General features: G+C 37.8%; 1 protein-coding gene across 9 annotated transcripts in view; it reads right to left on the bottom strand.

Annotated features, from left to right (window-relative positions):
- Positions 1-3,313: 3,313 nt before the first annotated feature.
- LOC121729012 (MOB kinase activator-like 2) overlaps positions 3,314-17,696 on the bottom strand; it is a 64,118-nt gene continuing 49,735 nt past the window's right edge. For all 9 annotated transcript variants that reach the window (XM_042117392.1, XM_042117394.1, XM_042117395.1 and 6 more), the window contains 4 exons: positions 11,969-12,126; positions 6,341-6,528; positions 5,575-5,805; positions 3,314-4,335 (listed from right to left, as the gene is read on the bottom strand). In XM_042117392.1, coding sequence (XP_041973326.1) covers positions 4,234-4,335; positions 5,575-5,805; positions 6,341-6,528; positions 11,969-12,126 — 679 coding nt within the window. In that variant the 3' untranslated portion in view covers positions 3,314-4,233. The remainder of the gene's footprint in view (positions 4,336-5,574; positions 5,806-6,340; positions 6,529-11,968; positions 12,127-17,696) is intronic.

The raw sequence follows: 17,696 nt of genomic DNA, 5'->3' as shown, positions 1-17,696 counted from the left end.
TTAAAATAAAACTAGCTTTTCCTACTACTATTATTATTAGTTATTTCAAGAGTGAACAATTTCTCCAACTAGTTGACTGGGATATTATTTTCGACGCCCTGTGTCGTCGACGACAAATAATATTTTTTGCTAAGTAGTAACGAACGAATACAAAATATTTATATAATTTATATTAATAGAATTCATCAGTAATACTACAATTATTTTATTGTATGTGGCTGAGTGTGTGATAATGTATCATTATTGCTAAGATATTGTGAGCGGTTCCATACCGTCATTAGCTACACTTATTGACGGTCTATATTACTCAGTTCGCCGACAATTTTATGGTACAGTGCGGCAAGATGGGGTAACTGAGGATAGACTGCCTTCACATTAAGTCGCGAGTAGTGCGGCAGCCGCGCGACTGCTATACTAAAACGAGCCGCGCTACTGCCGCGCGGCTCGCGACTTAATGTGAAGGCAGCCTTAGAAACATAAAAACTCTGGTCTCGTAGACAAGAGCCGTTATGCTCTGAACTATGCATGGCCTAGGATCCCATAATAGATTAGATTTTTTTTTTATTCTGGACTGAATTTTTTAGGTTACCCACTTGCAATAAATTTATTGATATATACGTAATTATTATATATCAAATACTTTTCATCCATTAGCCAGCTTGGTGAAGGTCCTTCTATGGTGTGCCGTGTGATCCTAGGCCAGCATTCAGAGTTATCATACTGTGAAACTTATTAACTACCCCATCTTGCCCCAGTGTCATGAATTTTTTTTATTTTTACACAGTTTAAGTGTGCAGAGAATATGTTTAGGGCGCCTCTGAAAACCGCTAATGCCTGTATGTGTGTATGTGTGGGTGTATATTTTTTGCAAAAGACAAAGTATAGCGGAACGATATTAGCTTTAAAAGATATTTGTAATGTGTATGATAGTGATTTGATTGCAGATTGTGTTTCTACACTACATGTATCATTATTACTCGCCAGTGGAATCTGACATCAGTATTATCCAGAAGTCACAAAATAAGAAATTACATAAAATTTTCTGGTCAGTAATACGGACAAAGTTTAGGAACACAACTAACTTTAGGAACGCAATTAATTTTGCTATGGGCAATGAGTGTCAATTTATTTTTCTCTTAAGAGGCCGGGTGCCATTGAAATTCTCATATATACGTAATACCAAAATCATTTTCTCATTCGAAAATATTTAACATGTTTGATTTTTGAATTATTTTTCAGCTTTAAATAGTAATTTCCTAGGTTCCTGCATAAAAATTTACTACAAAGTATTTAAACACTAAAAATATAAAAATAAATAGTAAATTTACCAAGTACATAGACATAATATATACTGTCGTATTATATTATGTCTATGACCAAGTACTATATATATTTATGACTCTTAAAAATATTTTTTAGTGTTTAAATATTTTGTAGTAAATTTTTGTGCAGGAACCTAGGTAATTACTATTTTAAGCTGAAAAATAACTCAAGCATGTTAAATATTTTCGTATGAGAAAATGATTTTGGTATTACGTATGTATGAGAATTTCGATGGCACCCGGCCTCTTCAGTCGTTTTCATAAAAATGATGATACTTACGATGTTAAATAACTTCAGTATTCTGCCATATTATTGTCCCTGATAGCACCTTAATTATTTATTATTAACAGAACTCAGAAGTGATAAGCGAACTTTGAAAGCAAGAGTTTATTGGACTGGAACTAAGCTCAAGAATGAATTTGACTAAATGTTTCATTTAACTTTCGTCAATGTAATTTAAGTAAGTACCTATTGATTGTTGTTTCCTAATTTAAACGACGTCTATTGTACCGGCAGCTTTGATGAAGTATTCTATAGAATGTTTAGTTGCTATGTTTTTTTTTCGATATGGGTAATGTACCATCAAGGAAATTGATTCCTAGGCAGTTTGACGGACGGTCGGTTCATGTCAATTCAATGTTAATTGTGATCTTTCGGCTGGGTTTGACGTAACGCGACCAAACTACGTATGTCCCCAATCTGCCTAGGAATCAACTTCTCTAATGGTACCTTAAATAATATGTAGTTCGGACGACAAAATTTCAACTTGCGAACGCGCCTGCTTTAATGCAAGTCAATTAGATAATACACAAGTTGCTGGCGAAGACAGGTTACGGTAACTGAATAGGCTCTGGATTTATATGCGGCGGTTCAAACGCGCGTTTTGTTCGAGCAGAAGCACATAAATCCAGCCCTATTTAAACTAAGAGATGTCTCTTTAGATAAACGAAGAGATATTAGTGCACTATTATGTTACCAATTTTAATGTTCTGTTGACCGGGCAGTAAACTGACAAAAATTTTGGTACATTTTATCTTCTAAATAACGTTTAAATTGGTGAGAACCGAGTAAAAAATATGTAAATAAAATCCACCATGTTAAGTAGTGTTAACTAATAGAATAAGTATACGCTTCATATCAGTAATGGTCTCACAGACGACTTATTTATCGATCAAAATGAACAAAATATTCTAAATAACTTTTATTGTATTTATAATATATGTAGGGACAAAATTATATTGTATACTTCAGGCACATTATGCCTTCGCTTTTGATAGGTTTCGAGAGGACACATATTCCTAAAGAAGTTTGTACAGCTATTATAAACAAAAGATACCAAATGCATTTTAATTAATTAAAGGAAATTATTACATTTATTGGCTTGTTTTATTTATGTCAATCTAAAATAAATTTGAATTTGTATTTATTCATAAAATTATTATTATTATTATTATAGCCTCTTATTCAATTCACCGCCCAGTAAATATTACATTAATAGTTGTTTAACTAGCAATGGTTGAATGTGGTGAAGTTGCTTCTTTTGCCCGTGGGCCCTTTTAATTTGGTTGTCTCTAATGTCCACCTCTTATCTTTGAAGCGAGCGATGTGTCCACTGTCCAGCCCATTGCATCTTACCTTAAGAAGCATCTTACCATTGCTTTTTGGGTGTTTTTTATTTTGGTTATAATGTTTTTGTGAAAGTACATATTTGGCAGCCATACAGGAGGCAGGGCATGATGCACCTATCGATAATAATTTTCTTTGTGGTACCACAAAGATATTCATAAAATATAGACCTGTGTATTCCTTATACATTTCTAAGTCTAGTATCTTGAAACGGTGCGTCTCATTGAAATACATCCTACTATTATGTTTACCATTATTACTTATTAGCAAAGTAACTTCTTTGCAATAAATCGTGCTTGTATGCTTTGTTGATTTTTTGACCTAGAACCAAAAGGCAGTCGTAGAACAAATAAAACCCCACTCATAAAGCTTTCAGTTTATTAGTTAAACAAATATCACTTTTATTTACAACCAAAGCAATCACAAATTTACAAACTAATTTAAATCGTAATCACCTAAAACTACTTAACAGAGAAATATTTACAATAGAGTTAACAATCAACGTCGCGGGTCGGGCTCGGGGCCCCGGGTGAGTAACTAACTGTGACGAGCTCACACCAACGGGACGGACAGAAATATTGTCTCCGTTTCGTATTAGCCTTTCATTTGTCTCCGTCCCCTTCGTGCGAACACGATCGAGCGCGTATCGTTGACTACATTTGTAGGCATAATACCCGGTGTCTCCGCTAGGCGGCTCATACAAATGAAGTCAAACGACCGCGGAATGAGGGCTCTGCGTGTTCCACCGACACGAATATAGTCGGTAGCGACAGCCCGTCTTCGTAGCCTAAAACTCCGGTTCAACTCAGTCGCTAAAATGACAGGCACTTCACTCTCGTTTTGTCAGTAGAGCTAGAGACTGAAGGACTATTCGCGTGGAAAATACATTAGGTTATCAGGTGCAAAATTCAACAAACTAACGTCAGGTCCAACCATACTCGCTAACTTCAATACGGTGAACGCGGATCAAGCAATTTATTCGTCAACTTAACAACTGCACCGACGCCTTCCTGCATTCTTTACCGCTCAACGAACTGTTCATTAGTGATTAGAGTATTCAGTATCGGTGATGTAAAATCAATCCATGACTGGGGCCGTGTTCACCGATTGAAGTACACGAATCGATCATCGGTCAAATCTCTATTTGACGACTTCCTGCATCTCAACGACAACGAACTAGCCATTTTACTGACTGCAAAGAATATAGTACAGCGTCGGGAGGCGTTAAGTACCGGGGCGGCGCGGGGCGGGGTGCAGCGCAGCACAGGGGGCGAGGCGCGGCGGTCACGCGGACGCGAGCGGCTGCGTGACGACGGGCGATCGCCGCGGCGACTCCTCCTCCGCCGGCTCCGTCAGCCGCAGCGCCACCTCCAGGTCTCGCAACACCTGAAAACGTACAACACACTCTATTACAATATATTATTCTTCTTCTTTTTTATTAATGGCTCCTTTGTGAGTTGCCAGTATCAGAGTGTTTTGGCAAAGACTTTACTTTATGAGATGGCTTTATGAAGAAACAAGGATACGGTATTATGACGCGTACGGTGACTGTTGAAAAATCTAGGGTTAGTCCTATACCTTACAATTTAATACTGTTAGTATAAATGTATGAACATAAAGTTTCAACTAAGGGAGTATTTACAGAGGACAGAACTGAAGTAAAATTGATAGGGCGAGGAATAGTAGGGGGAAGGAAATCGTATAAGGAAGGTTGGTATCTTGGGCAAGAGAAAAAAATATGGTCTAGAGTGCCCTCGTCTAGGCCGCATTCACATAAGGAGCTATCTCACTAGGTCATATAATACATAGGACACAGTTTTTGTTCTTTTCAATGATATTCTACTTATACAGATAATTATGTTACGTCCATACTATTTTCCGGCTAAAATCTCTTCCGAACAATTTTCAAATTCAAAATTGCAAACATTGACAAATTTGACAGGTAAGTGAAACAAAAGATACGAAAAACCATTTACAGAAAAGAGACAGTTCTATTTTTAAACGTCGAATCGTATCGTCTCTTTCTTCTCCTGGGATATGACGAAAATTCGACTTTTTCCAGATTGTTCGAAAAAATAATTGAAAATGTAAATAATCGAGGTATTTATTGCAATCAAGACATGCGGTAAGAGATTCCATGTGTTTTGTTTACCTTCGAGTCATAATTGGTACATTTTCGATACACGCACGACGTCATTTTCAATTTATTTAGGTAAGACAAGACGCGGCACGTTCGTGACTGCGCTCGATGCAGACTAAACAACAGACGGCCCAATTGGGCCGTATTTGAATCTTCACAACGCGCGGGGTAGTAACATATCTGCTTTGAGTTTTTCATCATTGTTTTTTTACTGCTACTGCGGAGCGATCATATGATTCGGTTTCTAATATTATGATGTTCCTATGGCTCCCTTATCACGACACCAAAGCTTTAAATTAGTTAAAGTACCATCGAGGAAATTGATTCCTAGGCAGAGTTGACAGACCAACGTCATTTGATCGGATCATGTCAATTGTCAATTCAATGTTAATTGTGACCTAACGGCTGTACTCCGTTGGTTGTAGGTTTCTATCAAGATAAAAGTCCCGCGGGCGAATAGGCGTAGCTGATGGCTCTGGACTCACCTCCGTCTCCTTCTGGTCGAGCAGCGCGAAGCGGTGGTCGAGCGCGGTGATGTGGGCGAAGGTGAGGTGGAGGTGGGCGTGGAGGCTAAGCCGCGCGAGCTCGCGGAAGTGCGCCGCGTAGAGGTGCGCCACCACGTGGTACAGCAGCCGCAGCACGCGCCGCACGACGCTCTCGAACGCCGCCGGGAACTCGTTAGCGTACTTCGTCGGGAAAACGCTCTCGTCGTTTACCTGAAACACGATCAAAAGACTATGTCACTATGGTAAAGCATCTTCTAACGTATAGCATTTCTAACTAGAAGAAAGGGGGCTGGGTAAGTCATCTCTCGTGAGGATCTATATTTATTATTTTGCCTGATATCGCTACTTGTTTTGTAACTGGAAACGCAGTGTATGTAAGGCTTATCTCTTGCACGGTACACCAGTCTGGGCAGGCGCGGTCCGAAGGGGAAATCTAAGGTCAAATTGAAAAATCTCAAAATCTCGCCAAATATTATAAGGAAATTTCTAGCTATCCCCTCAACACCACTGCGTCCGACTTTAGACAGCTGTCAACCCCGAACCGTCCGAGGGCACAGATAAAAAAATATATACTAGTGAGTGACCCCCCCCAAAATTTCAGGCTGCGACCGCGCCTGAGTCTGGGGCGAAGTTACTGTTAATGATATACCTATTATCTATCATAATAATATTATTATGTTGTTATTTCTCTCTTTGCTCAGGAGTCTGGTGCGAGGTACTCAACATTCCATTAAGCTGCACTCACCGTCTTCTGTGTGAAGGTCATGACGTAGTCGACATACTGCGGCGCAGCGACGCGGGACTTCTTGCCGCGCTCGTCGTACCACGCGTACGTGCGCCCGCCCGGCCCCGACATGTCGGCGCACGACGCTGCCGTGCAGAACTCCGACACCGTGCCGTACAGCAGGTTCACGTGGTCGAACAGCGCCAGCGCTGGAAAACACGAGTACATAGTTAGACAGTTAATGCCGTGGGGGCCTCTGCTAGCGGGGACCCTGAGTCTATCGAGTCACGACATAAAGAGAAAGGGCGGATCCAGATTTTAAATCTGGGGCTCATCAGCACACAGCCATACTTAATATGGCTATATAAAGGAACGTGAAAGTTTTTTGTCAATTTTTCACGTTGAAACCGCTAAACAGATAAGGTTTCATGGGGTAGATTGCATTGGTCCTCCACTGCAGCGAAATTAGTTAAAGTTAAAAAAGTTAAAAATTAATAACAACTTCGCTGTTTGTCTATATCCAGGCTGTCAACTGTATCTCAAGAAACGCGTTATGGCGGCTCTCGACATAGGCGAACGCGCGTTGGCCAACGTCTAAATACCTACGGCCAACGCGCGAACGCCCGTTCTACACATTGGGCCAACGCGTCTGCAGACGCGTTGGCCAACGCGTTCGCCTATGTCGAGAGCCGCCATTAGAAGGATACTTGAAATTTTCACAGATCGTGTATTTCTGTTGCCGCTATAACAGCAAGTACTTAAAAATTAATATTATTCAAGGTGCTATACAACAAACGCGATTTTTTGGCACTTTTTGCCCTATATTAATAATGGCAACAGGTTACATGTAGGCACTTAAAATCTATACTAATATTATAAATGCGAAAGTATCTCTGTCTGTCTGTCTCGCTTTCACGCCAAAACTGCCGAACCGATTGTAATGAAATTTTGTATACAGATAGACTAAAGCCTGAGAAAGGACATATGCTACTTTTTTACTGGAAAAAAGGGTTGTAAGGGGATGAAAATGCGTAAATTTGTTCAAATTAAGTTAGTTCCAAAAGTTAATAATAGATGGCGCCGTGCGTCTCTTACATCGCGCTGACGCTTGCTCAAAAATCTTTCTATAAGACGTGGTATCAACTTATTTACAAGACTTCGATTTTTTTCGATTGTTATTATTATTCAACGTTATTAAACAACTCAGTACTTTATATGCAGTGACGTAAGCTTAAACCTATCAATGATAATTATAGTTTATGGGTAAAGTTGTGTAATTGGGGGGGGGGGGGGGCTAAATAAGCTTTAAAATTTGTCATAAAATATAAAGTTTAATTTTAACCCTTAATACGACCCTAAATTAAAAAAATTCTAGCTTGAAAATTATTCCATATTTGAATGAGGTTTCTGTATTATACTATTAAAAACTATTCTAGATTTAATAAAAAAATACTTTTTTATATGTTTCAAAGAAAAATAATATAAAATATCGAAACATGTAAACCAAAGTCGATCGTTTGCAGGATACGTTTTTAAGTAATGTCATCTATACTAATATTATAAATGCGAAAGTATCTCTGTCTGTCTGTCTGTCTGTTAGTCTAAAGCCTGAGAAAGGACATAGGCTACTTTTTTACTGGAAAAAAGCGTTATAAGGGGGTGAAAAGTTAGTTCCAAAAATTCAAAATAGGTAGCGCCGTGCGTCTCCTACATCGCGCTAACGCTTGCCCAGATGTCGTTCTATAAGAGGTGGTATTATCGTATAGACGATTTTCTTCGATTGTTATTTCTTTTTTACGTTACTTATTAAATCAGCACTTTATCTATGCAGTGACGTAACCTTAAACCTATCAATGATAATATATTAAATAGTTTATGGGTAAAGTTGTGTAATTGCGGCTAAATAAGCTTAAAATTTTTCCGTAAAATATAAAGATTAATTTAAAAAAATGAAATATTATATGCACACTAATAGGGTTGTTGAGAAAGTGATTATGAGGAAGAGGAGGAAGAGGAATTATCACGCGCAAATTTACAGATATTTTTTTAGAAAGAGGATGCGGATGAGGAAGCGGAAGAGGAAGCGGATGAGGAAGAGGATGATAGGAAATTATAAATACTAGCGGACCCAACCCAAAAGTCTTTGTCCTGTCTATCCATAACTAGGTACATACATTACACAATAAATAATTAAAAGGGCATTTTCCTGTAGACCCAACTATGAATCTAAACCATTCTCAAAACACACACAATAAATAATCATCAAAATCGGTCCAGCAATTAAGGAGGAGTTCAGTAACATACACAACACACGCACACAAAAAATATGGATACGCGATACGCGCAGTGAAATTCCTCATAAATTCCTCTTAAATTTTGAGGAAGCGATAGCGGAAGAGGATTTTTTTATTTTTATTTATTAGGATGCGGTAACGGTTGAGGAACCCAAAATATTGCGGAACTTCCTCATTATGAGGAAGCGGAAGCGGAAGAGGAATCCTCAGCAACCCTACTGACACTGCACAGCTGTTTTGATTTAAGGAGTACCAGGGTTTTTTTATTAAAGCTTTTGACATCAATTTTGTTGACATCGCGCGCTATAAACTGAAGTCCACGCGGACGAAGTCGCGGGCAACAGCTAGTGTTCAGAATATATTCAATAATAGACTAGTGCTTAATTATTGATAATTCTTTAATAATTGATAATAAAATAAATAATTAAGAGGGGCTTCCATCCAAACAACTATTTTTGCCTGTTTTGCTCTATAATGGTACGGAACCCTACGTACGCGAGTCCAACTCGCACTTGGCCGATTTTTATTATTTATTTTCATTCGATAACGTAACTAATACTTTCTTGTCCATTGTGTTCAATAGTAGGTTTTTTACATTAGGGAAAACTGATTTAAAAAAAATAAGAGCGTTTTTATTTTAGCGGTGGGTTCAGAAACTGCAGCCATTTTAAAGTATTAAAAAAGAAAATATATCCAAAAAATTGTTTATTTAGGTTAATTATAAATATATTTTAGACAACAAGGACTAAATCATTTAGTTTATTGCAAAATAAAATATCTGCGAAGGTTAGTTAGAAAAATATGAAGCTTTATCTTTTTATATTTTAAAATGTCCTTACGCCCTACCTAACCTTTGAATCGTCAGTGCTTTATATGGAAGCTTCTTTGGCGTATACTTAACATTCCCTATCTTAATCTGACAGATCCGATGATATTTAAATATTTAAAAAATGTGACAAATCTGATTTCCATACCATGATAACTAGACACATGTCGGAAGCCTATACAAGCTTAATCTGACACGCTCGAGCTTGTCCCAAAATTTCCTCTTCCCCTCCCCAACTATTAGACACATAATGCTTATCAGCATCCAATTAGAAGTTAAAAGTACGTTCTGTCAAGAAACACGAAATGAAAGAAAACACCGTACCACCGACCACGAGAACTTTTTAATAGAAAGATAAACTGGAGGTCGATATTGTAGCAGCATTTACGGATCACTGATCACAACAAAAAGATACTGATCACAACAAAAAGATTTCACCTCGAAATGAAAAAAGTAGGGTGAAAGTATCAGATACAACAATAGTGTGAGTACTGTGGGCTGTGGTGCCGTTTGTGGCCGTGAGAGAGCTCGTCACGCAGACGCACGACCGGCCACCATCACGTTTGACAAAGGCAGCTGCAGCAGGCACAATTATTCACAAAGGATTGAGTGCTAACGTCCGAATAATATGCTCGGTATAGGACTTTACACAACAGCTATAATCCTAACTAATGTGTATTATTTTGGAAGTATGTCTGGTCTGTTTGTCTTTATGTTACGTTTTGTTGCCCTTCACGTAAACCGCTGAACGTACTTACGTAGTTGAAATTTGGTATGGAGATACTACCAGACCCGGGAAGGGAAATATTAAGAAATTTAAAGCGGCAAAATGTACGTTGCCCGCTATAAACAAACTTCTGCGTAGCAGAGTAATTGCGGACAACATTTATTATACGAAGGAAACGAGAACGAACATAATATTACACATATTATGCGAAGCATGGGTGGCATTGGACGGGTGCAATGCTGATAATTACATATACGGTATACCCCTTTACGAGACAAGGCACCCCTAGTAAATATGTAGACAAGGCTGTTCATGAACGTGGCAAGAAAAGGAACTAACGCTTCTATGACACAAAAACGTCATTTTTCACAGTTCTCCTTTACCAGCAGCGCACATTGACTGACATTGACACATTCAATTAAAGCCTTGTCTCTGTGGTCTGTGTTAACATTTTGACAAGTATGGGGACTATTTTTTTAAGGGCAATTGGCCCACAACACATTTCCACCACTGCAACTCCTGTGTCGCAAGGATCAACAGTGATAACCACGAAAACCCTTTGATACTATCTCAGGGGTGCCCGAGGAACAAGCCTCGGGCACCCCTGAGATAGTATGAGAGAGAGATAGTAGAGAATGCAATCTCGTTCTCGCGAGATCTCGGCCTTTTTTAGCGAGATTGATCTCGGACAAAAAAAGAGGAGAGATCTCGTGAGTTTGTCGAGATTGCACTTGAGCATTCACACCGTCTTATTTGAAGCGCCGACTGACACGGACGGAGTTGCGATCACGGAGTCAAAACAAAGAGGAGCTGGCCTAAGCAACTGTGCACTGTGATTCTCAACTAGGTCCTGAATTTTGACTTCTCGTTGTTTTGTTAGTTATAAAAGAACTATTTTATTACTAAAATATTTGTATTTGATAGTGCGCTTTTATAAATTTATTCTGGACGTCACGTTATCGTGGACGCCGGCTTCCACGATACAACGTTGTTGATAAATAGTAGACACGTATGTCAAAGTTTGCTACTTAAAATTATAGACAGTACTATTGTTTAAAAAGAGCTGTCGAAGACGAATGGCAGTGTGCGGAAAAACCAGTAATGGTTTATGTTACACTGTATTAGATTAAGTTTGTGATTGTTTTTTCTTTATTGTTTATTAAATAATTTAAAAAAAAATACAATGTTTGATGCATAAAAATGTATTGAAAAAATCGTGAAAATGAATGTTAATCTGATAAAACTTATAATTTTTATTACTTTTTTTCGTAATTTATTCAAATATTTTGATTATTTGCAAAAAAACCCACCAAACTGCTAATCTCGCGAGATCTCGAAATTGGCGAGATCTCGCGGTATTGTATTCATAAACTCGCGGGTTCTAGCTTGAGCCCCAATCTCGCGAGATTTGCATTCCCTACACAAGCCGGCAAAGCAAGAAAACCGGCGTGAAACAGCGCTTGCGCTGTTTCGCCGAGTGAGTGAATTTACCGGAGGCCCCAATCCCCTACCCTTTTTCCTTCCCTACCCTCCTTTATTCCCTTCCCATCCCATCCCTACCCTCCCCTATTACCCTATTCCCTCTTAAAAGGCCGGCAACGCACCTGCAGCTCTTCTGATGCTGCGAGTGTCCATGGGCGACGGAAGTTGCTTTCCATCAGGTGACCCGTTTGCTCGTTTGCCCCCTTATTTCATTAAAAAAAGCTATATCTGTCTTGGGACCCGCAACGAGTTTAATCAGAAAAAAGGTAGGTAATTAAGTATGGGGACTAGATAATAATAAATAGATACTGAGTACTGACTGTGTGACGCGAGCCACTCGTTGTAGTCCAGGCCTCGCGGCAGCTCGACCAGCTGTCGCATGTCCAGCTCGGGCAGCTTGCGCTCCAACAGCGCCTCTTGAAGGTATAGCTTGGGGTCACTCGCTGCATCGCCATCGCGCTCTTTACGTCGCGCCTTCCTGCAACACACAACCCATCGTTATAGCGACTACTCAACAGCGTGCTAGTTTTGACAGCAGGGTGCGTTGCACCGGAGCTGCGTTACGAGTTGCTTTTTGAGAAGCAATAGAATCGCTTTATTTTTTTAACCTTGCTAAGCGCTGCCATTCTATTGTATAAAAACACATTTCACACAACGCAGCTTCAGTAAAAACGCAGCCGTAAGTTGGTGAAACAGTTAGAATGGTTGGATAATGGAATTTGTCAGGTGATGATCAAGTTGTCGGCGGTTGAAACGCACCAGCAGGCCCAGTGTGTTGAATCTTAAGTATTAAGTAAAAGATGTCAACTACAGTACTTATATTTAAAGTTATTTCATATCTGACAGGAACTAAATGTAATCTTTATGCCATATTTTGAAGTCACTTGAACTACTGTCTACTTCACTCTGTCCACTCTGAATACTCTGTAGGCTGTAACTATTTAACAGCGACTGTTGATACCGAACATAATTATTTAATTAACATACATAATATAATTAACATAATTTTTATAATAATTAATGGTATTCAGATGAATAATATAATAATTTGTATTTAATAGTAGAGGAGGGGAGGGTGCTATTTAACCCACCACATGAGAAATCTGATTTCTATACCATGATAACTAGACACATGTTGGAAGCCTACACAAGCTTAATCTGACACGCTGAGAGCTACTCCCGAAATCCCCTCTTCCCGTCCCCAACTACTATGGACGCTTTACACCACTTCAGTCTGGCCCCGTGGTAAGTACCTGAAGGACTTGTGTTACGGCCTACGGGTACCAGACAAGGGAAATATACATATATTTAATACGTAATACTTGGTGAGTATTTATAATATATTTAATACCCACATCCTTGGACTGTGACCCAGGGGGCCAGGACCATTAAAAACTTTTTTTGTTCCGTCGGCAGGATTCCAGCCCGCGACCCCCGGCTTGAGCCACCACGGGCTTAAGGCTACGCCTTGATAATTTGGCTGTAGCGATATCGATTTTTCTCAGCAATGACTAAAGCTAAGAAATTAAAGTTCATTGTCAGTATTCATCATGTCTTTGAATTACCCATAGCATAACACGATTGGTCAACTTTTATAACACAGAATAATCAATCAATAAGACCTCTGTAAAAAGAGGGATTCCTATTTTGCCAACAGAGGAGTGATTTAAGCTTCCAAAATTTGTACATAAATTGGTTGAAGCATACTATATTTATGGTTTTAAAATTACGCGACAAAAACAATTTTGTTGTTATCAGATAATTATTTTTCATTAAAATCAAGTCTGGATTTTTCCGTCCTTTGTTATTATATTATGTACTTATGAAAGAGAAAATGTATTATAATGATATATGACAAATGATTAGCAACAACCCAGACAGGCGTGGGCTTGATTGTCTCAGCAGCCATAAGAGGGCGACTAACCCAAAAAATCAAACATCGTCCTTCTCTCTTCACAAGTTCACACTCACAAGTCACGAGTCACGACCGTCTTTCATATTATGCCAGGTGAAAAAGGACGACGCGGATTCATCGCCAAATTAGTTTTTTCTCAATAACTCGATAAATACTTATAAAGTTATAATAATAATTAAGAATTAAAGCAAGTATGTTTGAACACAGAGGAAAATCTGGCCATTTTTTTTGGGTTTTTGGACGTTCTTATCTTTTTTAATAATAAAACTATGAAAAAAAAGAAACATAGGGACATGCTTATAGTGGCCATAGATATTCAGGAAAAAATCATAACTCTACCGGCGCGGCATTATCCAGTGAGGAAACAGGGGACAACGTTTGTATGGAAAAACGGCGTTAAATTTTTATTTCATTTAAATATTATTATTAATTATTATTAAAGTAGACACATATGATATAACTAAGGCCTTTATGAAAATTTCAAGTGCCTAGCTGTTGCCATTATTGATAACGAGCAAAAAAGACCAAAAAATAATATTTTTAGTATTTGTTATTATATAGCGGCAACAGAAATAAATACACAATCTGTGAAAATTTCGGAAGTCTAGCTACAGCGGTTATTGAGTTACAGCCTGGAAACAGACAGGCAGGCAGACAGACAGACGGACAGACATCGAAGTCTCAGTAATAGGATCCCGTTTTTTACCCTTTGGGTACGGAACCCTGAAAAGGACAAAAAGAACATCAAAAAAACTACTAAAAGTTGATTCTTTCAACTTTTAGTAATAATTGTTAAATAATTATTCCTGGAAATTAATATTTAAAAAATTGGTAATAGTCTGGTTACTGATAAGATACCTAAACAATTAATAATCAAAATAGGTTTATTATCTTTTTGCGATAAATGAATTGTAATATTATAAAATATGTAATTAATAATTGAAGACGTGAGTGGAAGAATCGAACAAGTAACATTTCGTAACATACGGACAATAACTAATTTTTTTCCCTTATTATTTTCATAAAACTTGTAACTTATCTACTTCATCACCTGGCTCATATATCTGGCTACACATAATATATAAATTATAATCCACAGCTTTTCTATTTCAAATAATTTTCGGGCCCTGAAGCCTCCATTTAAACAAAAAAACGGGAAGTTTTTTCATGTTACTTACCTTATTCTTCCACTCACGTCTTGAATTATGTATGATAGGTACTTGATAAAACTGTCAGGCGTCAATAATTATTGCAATATTATGCTGCTTTATTTATTTTTATTTAACTAAATAAAAATAAAAAAAGAAATTTTAGCTGTACGACCTTATTAAAAATATTCTTGAAATCATTAAAAATACATATCAAAGTAAGTCATACCTGTATCAGAGTAATAAATGTATTAATAACATAATCACTAGAAGAAGTTGATAGTTGGATTTCAGAAGGATTAATGGCGATTTGGTTCTCAAGAAAAATTTAAAACAAATGCTAATTAATATTAAAATGCATTTTAAAAATATTACTAAATAATATGGGAATTCTCCAAATTTACATTCGATATGATAAGTAATAATGCAATTATATACGGTACACAAGCACAACCGGACGGCGGACAGTGGACACGACATTCAGCTGCAGCATTGAATGAGTCAGAAGAATATTGTTGACATTTATTACGCCGCGCAATGACAATAATTCCTATTTCTTATGGCGCCTCTACAAGATGGCCCAGCGCTGGCCCATCAAATGGCGCATGCAGTGGTTATAGCTAGAGAATGCAATCCTGCAAGATAATTTCAATCCCGGTTTTTGTGGGATTGAACCATCACAATCAATTAACAATTGGATATTAGTCTGTAATGATAGTTGTAAGAATGTTTAATAAATAAATAAATAAATAAAATCCCGCTGGATCCCGGTATTTACGGGATCCCGCAGGGTGGACTTAAACTTTTAAAATAAATCGTTATAAAGACTATACTAATCAGCGTAGTCACAATAGATCCTCATGGGTCGCAGTGACGTCAAGGCTACCTGCCTTCTTTAAATAAAAAAAATACTAATCAGCGTTGCCAGACGTCCCGATTTTGGCGGGACGTCCCCATTTTTTCATCAAAATTAAATGTCCTGTGCGGGACTGGCACAGTCCCGCTTTTCAGGAAAAGCCCGAACGTAGGTACGTGCAGCGTGCTGAGAAAGAAAGGTGCGTAATGAAGATAAAAGTACAGGAGGTAGAGTTGTGGATTTTCTTTGGCTACTTTAGCTATCTTTTGTCACGTAAACGTTATTCTAACGCAAATAAAAAGATAAAAATTAAAAAAAAAACTTTTGATTTTATACTTTTTCTTACATTGTCCCGCTTTGGACTGAAGAATCCCGCTTTTTTTCTCAAAAAGTTTTGCTCAAAAAGGCAACGCTGATACTAATTGATAGAAACCGTTTTATTCTTAGAAACTCAAATAAACTCGGTAACTTTTTTTACAAGGGCTTATTAATACCTACTTCATACCTTAGATATAAAAAAAAAACTAAACATTTTATGTTATAATAATAGTTAAAAAACTAAAAAACACGCCTATTTATTTTCATCTATTATTAAAATTATTTATTTTTTCGAAATATAGAGAAAGTTGTGCTAAAATATTACGTTACATTTATAGGTACAGCCCAAGCTTATAAAATTATGTTAAAAAAGTTAAGGTATTATTTGTGTCTGCCAAACGGCACAACGACACAAGACGACATTCGACACAAGGTACCCACTAGCCAGCAGCTGAGTAAGTTGGCTCAGCCTCCACGCTGGTTGATGCAATCATTGTCATTTAAAGTGAATTATTATAGGTGAACTGAATGTAAATTGTTTAGTGGGCTGCCTGTAGCCAGTTCACGCACCCCCGCGCGCAGAGCACGTATGAATCACGCTTCTTTGTAATCCCGCCAGTCCCGCGGGATCCGCTAAATTTTCGACCGGGATTAGTCCCGCAAAATACATGCGGGATCCCGGTATGTCGGGATCCCGGTATCCCGGTATTGCATTCCCTAACTGATGGCCGTGTTCAGTTGTGACTTGTGATCTAAACGTCGTTCAAGATGGAAGATGGAAGCATTAGCCGCTGCGGCAATATCTGTACAGCACATACCATCATTTCATTAATGTACACACTGCACAATGTGTGTGTGTATCTATGTTTCCTATTATACATACTATACTGTCGCAGACGGAGTCGCGGGCAACAGCTAGTATAATAATATCTATGGACAATCTATGATCAATATATTTATACAGCACGTACAATTTTCAATTTTGTAACTTCACTAGCTGACCCGGCAAACGTTGGTTTACCACATAAGTTATTTCTAATAGGCAATAGAAATCTTATATCTATAAACGAGCAATTCTTGTATATAAATATATAATTAAAATCTCGGAATCGGCTCCAACGATTTTCATGAAATTTAGTATATAGGGGGTTTCAGGGGCGATAAATCGATCTAGCTAGGAATCATTTTAAGAAAATGTCATTTTATTCGTGTTTTATCGAATACCGAGCAAAGCTCGGTCAAATAGCTAGTAATATAAAAATGAGATAGAAACCCATTCTCAGGATTCTAACGAATGTACATACAAAATTTCGTTGAGCCGTTTTATAGGAGTTCGTGCACAAATACTGTGACACGAGAATTTTATTTATAATATTATTATGAGACGACGTACTCGTCATTTTGAATGAAATTCGTAAATTGACATACGACGTCCTCACTCACCTTCCTCGACCGCTCGCTGGGCATTGATATACAAACCCAAGATACACAGTTGCGAACAAAAGTAAGACTCAAAACTGTCGCCAAATACTCGTCTTTACTATTATAGGTACTTGTAATAAAACTATAAACAGTTTTTTTACAAAGGAGTCCACAAAAAGCAATAAAATTTTATGACCGAACTTCGCCGGTAGGACAAGGCATAGTGGTGAGACGTATTTTTCATATATATATTTTTTAATTCAATGAAATAATTAGGTTGTAAGAGTTAATTAAATTGTGTTCTAAACACAAATCACAATCCACAATACAAAGATACTTAGGTTTCACAACTTTCATCTAAGAGTTTATGTTAAATAAATAAATATGTA

This window comes from Aricia agestis, chromosome 7 (genome assembly GCF_905147365.1).
Source record: "Aricia agestis chromosome 7, ilAriAges1.1, whole genome shotgun sequence".
In the NCBI taxonomy this organism is placed as follows: Eukaryota; Metazoa; Arthropoda; class Insecta; order Lepidoptera; family Lycaenidae; genus Aricia; species Aricia agestis.
This window is presented reverse-complemented; position numbering and strand designations above follow the sequence as displayed.